This window comes from Fulmarus glacialis, unplaced genomic scaffold (genome assembly GCF_000690835.1).
Source record: "Fulmarus glacialis isolate BGI_N327 unplaced genomic scaffold, ASM69083v1 scaffold7528, whole genome shotgun sequence".
Classification (NCBI taxonomy): Eukaryota; Metazoa; Chordata; class Aves; order Procellariiformes; family Procellariidae; genus Fulmarus; species Fulmarus glacialis.
Window position 1 is genome coordinate 17,268 of NW_009228861.1, and position 6,378 is coordinate 23,645.

Genomic DNA, 6,378 nt, shown 5'->3' on the forward strand with positions numbered 1-6,378 from the left:
CAGCAGCCAGAAGAGAGAGGAGTGAGAATATGTGAGAGAAACAACTCTGCAGACACTGAGGTCAGTGAAGAAGGAGGGGGAGGAGGTGCTCCAGGCACCGGAGCAGAGATTCCCCTGCAGCCCCAGTGAAGACCATGGTGAGGCAGGCTGTCCCCCTGTCCCCCTGCAGCCCATGGAGGTCCACGGTGGAGCAGATATCCACCTGCAGCCCATGAAGGACCCCAAGCCGGAGGAGGTGGATGCCCAAAGGAAGCTATGACCCTGTGGAGTGCCCATGCTGGAGCAGGCTTCTGGCAGGACCTGTGGAGACAGGAGCCCACGCTGGGGCAGGTTTGCTGGCAGGACTTGTGACCCCGTGGGGGACCCATGCTGGAGCAGTCTGTTCCTGAAGGACTGCCCCCCGTGGAAGAGACCCACGCTGGAGCAGTTCGTGAAGAACTGTAGCCTGTGGGAAGGACTCAGGTTAGAGAAATTTGTGGAGGACTATCTCCCATGGGAGGGACCCCACGCTGGAGGAGGGGAAGAGTGCGAGAAGTCCTCCCCCTGAGGAGGAAGGAGTGGCAGAGACAACATGTGATAAACTGACAGCAACCCCATTCCCTGTCCCCCTGCGCCGCTGTGGGGGGAGGAGGTAGAGAAAATTGGGAGTCAAGTTAAGCCTGGGAAGAAGGGGGGGTGGGGCGAAGGTGTTTTAAGATTTCGTTTTTATTTCTCATTATCCTACTCTGATTTGATTGGTAATAAATTAAACTAATTTCCCCAAGTCGAGTCTGTTTTGCCTGTGACAGTAATTGCTGAGTGATCTCTCCCTGTCCTTATCTTGACACATGAGCCTTTCGTTATTTTCTGCAAGTTAAGCCTGGGAAGAAGGGGGGGTGGGGCGAAGGTGTTTTAAGATTTCGTTTTTATTTCTCATTATCCTACTCTGATTTGATTGGTAATAAATTAAACTAATTTCCCCAAGTCGAGTCTGTTTTGCCTGTGACAGTAATTGCTGAGTGATCTCTCCCTGTCCTTATCTTGACACATGAGCCTTTCGTTATTTTCTGTCTCCCGTCCAGCTGAGGAGGGGGAGTGATAGAGAGGCTTTGGTGGGCACCTGGTGTCCAGCCAGTGTCAACCCACCACACTCAGTTTTTAAAAGTCTACTCAAATTTTTATTTACTATTCTGCAGCCTGGAATTCACCAAATATGGTCGAAATACGGTGATTTTTTTCCAATTTCTATACCCACGGTATTAGATACTGTGGAATCAGTAAGATGGCCCCCATCACTCACCTCTAAGGAGCCTCAGAATGAATCAGAGCCTGATTTGGGACTTTGGAAATGAAAGAATGCCTCCTTCTGAGGAGCTTGCTTAGTGTGAGTTTTTAATGTCTTCAGAAAGTGTTAAATCTAAGCCATTTCAGCTAGTCTGATCTGCTGCTAAATGTAGTATCAGTATTTTGGCTGTTAGAAAACATCATAGAAACAAAATTAAGTACAAAAACAATCAAAATGCTTTTTTTTTTTTTAGAGTTGTGTTACTAATGTAACATTGTACGTGCTTTTACAGTGACTTCCTTGTGTTACTACTAAGACGTAGTAACCATCTGTTAGGACTAAAATTACTTTTTTAAAATATTATAAAAATTTTGGTCATACACCTAGTATGTAATCAGTAACATTGTATAGATTTTACTGAATTTAATTTTGCTTTATAATATAATTGAAACTGAATATCTGACATCTTCCCAAGTCCTTCTTACCCATGTCCTAATTATGTAGCTACAGCTCTGGAAAAAACAGCAGATCTTTATATGGAAATCATTTAACAGACTGGGTAGAATCATTATCTAAAAGCAAGTATAGAAATGCAATGGAAATTCGTATTTTCTCATCACAGGTATTAAAAATTCCCTTTACAGAGAAACACAACATTGCATTTCAACATCTAGCAAGAAGTAACAACCTTGTGTTTGTTTTTACTACTACAAAGTGAAAAGAAGCAACCAAATGAAGCATGTACATTACCAGCATAGTAATGTCTTGTTTTAAAATTCAATGCATCTTTTACATTTTAGAGGATAAAGTGAATGTACTGCTGTTTATCAATCTGGCATACTTTTTTTCTAATTCCCACATTTCCTATCAACGTTTCCTGAATAAACAAATAATGAAGAAGCAATGAAGCAGCTAATAATTACTACCAACATTGAAAGGATAAAGAAATATTAATTCTTTCATGCGTAACTTAAAATCTGTCAGTATTTCATGTCACTTGTGAAATTTGCGTGTGACCAAAAACTCAGCTCAACAGTATTGAGCCATGAAATGAAACCTTAGAGAATGCTTTTCGCAAATGGCAATGAAGAACCTCACTGAAAGGATTCTTTCCGCCAGCTGCTTTAATGCAGTTAGCCAGCTTCCCAGTTTAAAGACAGTCTCTGCCAACAAAAAGATATCACTTTCATGTCCAAGTCAGACAAACAAAATATATCATAAACAAAAGTTTTGTTTATTTTTAATCTTAGCTGGTTTTTGGGTTTACTTTTCCCATTCTCAAGCAGCCAACAGGATTTGTTTTAGATAACAGATTTGTTTAAATTGTGGCAGTTTGGGAAAAGCAAAAAAACATTAAAAAATAAATTGTGGCTATACAAAAGAGAGCATAAAGATGACACTAATAAGATGCATACTATCTTTTACACAAGAAACTTTTAATCTGAAACATAATTGCTGTCTCTGTGTACTTTTAAAAGAATGTAGCAATTAAATTAATAATCACCGAGTTTTGACTTGGCAGTTTTCAGGTAAAGCTATTTATCTTTAACACTCTCTTCCCAAGAAAAGGAGCCCAAATTTAGAAATAATAAACAAATAAATGTGCTTCCAAAACTTTAACAAATACAATGTGATTTTGACAAAACATTAATTAGGGTATGACATAAAACCTGGAGAATTGATAAAATCACAGAATGGTTGAGACTGGAAGGGACCTCTTGAGATCATCTAATCCAACCCCTCAGCTCAAGCAACCTGCTAGAGCAGGTTGCCCAGAACCGTGTCCAGTCAGGTTTTGAGTATCTTCACAGGTGGAGACTCTACAGCCCCTCTGAGCAACCTGTTCCAGAGTTTGACCACCCTCACAGTAACAAGTGTCGTTTTGTCTTCAGGCTGAATTTCCTGTTTTCCAATTTGGGACCACTGCCTCTTGTCCTGTCAGAGGGCACTACTAAGAAAGTCTGACTCCTCCTTCTTCATTTCCTACCATCAGGTATCTATACACATTGATAAGATCCCTCTGAGAGCCTTCTCTTCTCCAGGTTAAACAGTCCCAGGTCTCTCAGCCTTTCCTCATAGGAGAGATGCTCCAGTCCTTGAATCATCTTTGTGGCCCTTTGCTGGACTTGCTCAAGTAAGTCTGCATCTTTCCTGTACTGGGGAACCCAGAACTGGACACAGTATTCCTATTCAATTGCAAATATTGCATTTACTCTGCAAAATATGATCATAACTTTGAAATTAAATTTGTAATGGCTATTTATGGAGCAAATAAGGTTTCAAGGGTAGCAAAATTGATGCCAGGTAAATGAATGTAATGAAGCAAAAAGATGTAATGATGATGTTCTCTTTGGATAGTAAATGCCAAAGATGAAGGTGGACAGGGAAGCCAGAGGAAGGGCAGGATCTAAGCCAACATAACTTCAGGGAGAGAACAAGAGAGCAGCTATGATCATCAGACTCTGAGATCTAGCTGTTACTTCAAATTGGGAAATGTTAGTTTCTTCCTCTTGTTCTCCTTAGAGGAAGGTATTTGTGATGGAACAACTGTATTTTAATTGTGGTTAATGGTGACAAGAGTTTTCACTCAATGAACAAAGCTGATTAGAAGCAGGGTTTAAAGAAACCAGATAGTATATGAGTTTTTCTTACGGATTATTAAGACATATTAACAAAAATTAAAAAAATCAATTTAACTTGCTCTGACTCAGTAAGAATGAAAGAGTAAAAGTAAGTCTGAGTCTTTCTGTGAGGAGACAATGTCAGAACAAATGGGATTGGGTTATTTGTTTCAAGAAGTAGTAGTAAACTGCTTAGATTAGGTGGGGGAAAAAAAGACCAAATGCAAAGACTACTGGAGGACAAATCATCTTCATGACTAGTAAATTTCAGTATGCTTTCCTTGTCAGTTAAAAGAAATAAAATAATTTTTAACATCAAATTTTTAACTTTTATAATAAAGAGTGAAAAAGAGAAGAAAATTAGTTTCTGCTACTGAAAGATAACACTGAAAGAAAAAACATTAAGATTAGTAACCAGGCATAAGAGTAACAAAGGAGATAACAAGGTACATACTAGTGAAAAGCAATGCCAGCTTTTCACTATGGCAGTAAATAGTAACAACATTGAATATTTATTTAAACATGTAATAAGTAAGCCAAAATACAATACCTGCTCAAAAGTTCAATGATATTCACTGTCAGAGCAATTTTATTTAACAGCACACTGTGCCTCACCTTGCTTTTTTTTCTATTCATCACCATTTTGAAGGATACTCAGCAGAAGAATAATATGTGACTCTGCAACAAACTGAGCCTGACTGCTTCCATGTATGTAACTCTGTAAAATAAAACCGAAAAACAATCCTCTTTAAAAAAAAGAAATCCATTGAAAATCGCACAATTGGATCTGTGAGAATCAAAATAAACCTGTTTTGCAGAAAAATACAGACAGCAACGGCTACAAGTAAACAGCACAGTTTATGTATATATGTTTAGTAAAAAGGAGTGTTAAAAATAGCATATTTAGGCAAAGCGCATATATACAGTGAATGTAATGTTTCATACACGAATGCATTATGCTGGACTCTGGACTCTTTTTTCCACACTGCTGCTAGTGTAGAACAAAGAACACGCATTTATTTGCTCAGGAGATACAATTTTTGAGAATGGAGGTGATGAAATCAAGGACATGCCTCAGCACGGTTTTTACAAAAGTGAAAACTGAACCTTGCCTTTAAAAAATCATTCTACCTTAGTCTTACTCAGATTGAGTGAAGTTTCATCATACAAAGTCTATTCCATCTCCAAGAAGGTACAATTGTATCCATAAAAAATCCTAATTCATAAAATGTCTTGTTTATATGGAACTGTAGTAAATGCAATCACAGACGTTAATACTAAATGCAAACCTAACATAGTCTACTTTTTCCCCCCCCAAATAATTATTGTTAATGGGCTCATTTTGTACATTTATTATTGAGAACATACAGCATATTATTCAGAAGTTCTTAGTGCTTAATGTTAACTAGCTATGACAGCAAAAAAGGAAGCAAAAATTTGAAGGACTGCAAACATGCACAAAATGAGGGAGATTCTCTCTCTTCCTCTACTACATCAATTACAAACATTAAGTATAGCTTGTCATACTACTCTATGTGAAATTAAATACATCCATGTTCTCAAACTATTATTCTCAAACTATTACATGTATTCTTCTTAGGCACAGATACAATTTTCATCCCAATTAAATAGAAAGAAAAATGCTCACTCCTATTAAGGTAAAGAAAAAGGAAACTTTTTGCCCTTCTTATGGATTCAGGGTTTTGTTAGTTTGTTAATTTTTTAACTTGTACGCTTTGCTTTAATTCATTTTCCTCTGAATAATTATGCCTGAATACCATCCTTGTCAAGATTCAGAACAATTCAGATTTGAAATACTCTGATGCTTCAGCATACAAAAGAATGCCTTCACCCACACTGGTTAAATTCTGGTTGATGCACTGTCAAAACATGCAGTTCATAAGGTATGATAAAAGTTTTTACTCAGTAGATCGTTATCTATTGTTTTCAAAATTCAGTTATATTATACTCATTCAAATAACCAATTCAAAGCTAAACCAGGCAAGAACTTCACGTATCTAAAGACTCCATCTCTCAAATACGACATTATTTTCTTTAACAAGATAAAAATCACTGATCTCATAAGAATGTCTCATTGCAGTATGATATGACAACGAGCCAATCTGTATTTCTTGATTTTTTGCAGGGCCCCTTATAAATCTCACTAAGGCTATATGTATACACACACACACACACACACATAAAACAAAGGAAAGAAATAGGAATATTTCACATTAACAAAAATTAATGATGAAGACAAAATGCTTAATAGATTGTGTACTCTGACTCAGTTGTGACCACAGTCCTGCAAATAGTGACCCTCTATCATTACTTCTTATGCAGCTAAAGCAATATATATATATGTAGGCATACATATACACTTGCAGGATCTGGATTCAAGTGTGCCAAACAAATGGTAAACATCTATTTCTTCTTACAAGCATAGCATCAAGTTATAGTCTAAAGCTTACAATGATTACAGTATATATATAT

General features: G+C 37.4%; 1 protein-coding gene across 1 annotated transcript in view; it reads right to left on the reverse strand.

Annotated features, from left to right (window-relative positions):
• Positions 1 to 6,378, reverse strand: part of TUSC3 (tumor suppressor candidate 3) — a gene marked incomplete at its 5' end in the record, with an annotated part of 81,342 nt that overhangs the window by 13,217 nt on the left and 61,747 nt on the right. The window contains one exon of the mRNA XM_009583625.1: positions 4,540 to 4,603. Within this exon, the coding sequence (XP_009581920.1) occupies positions 4,540 to 4,603 (64 nt within the window). The remainder of the gene's footprint in view (positions 1 to 4,539; positions 4,604 to 6,378) is intronic.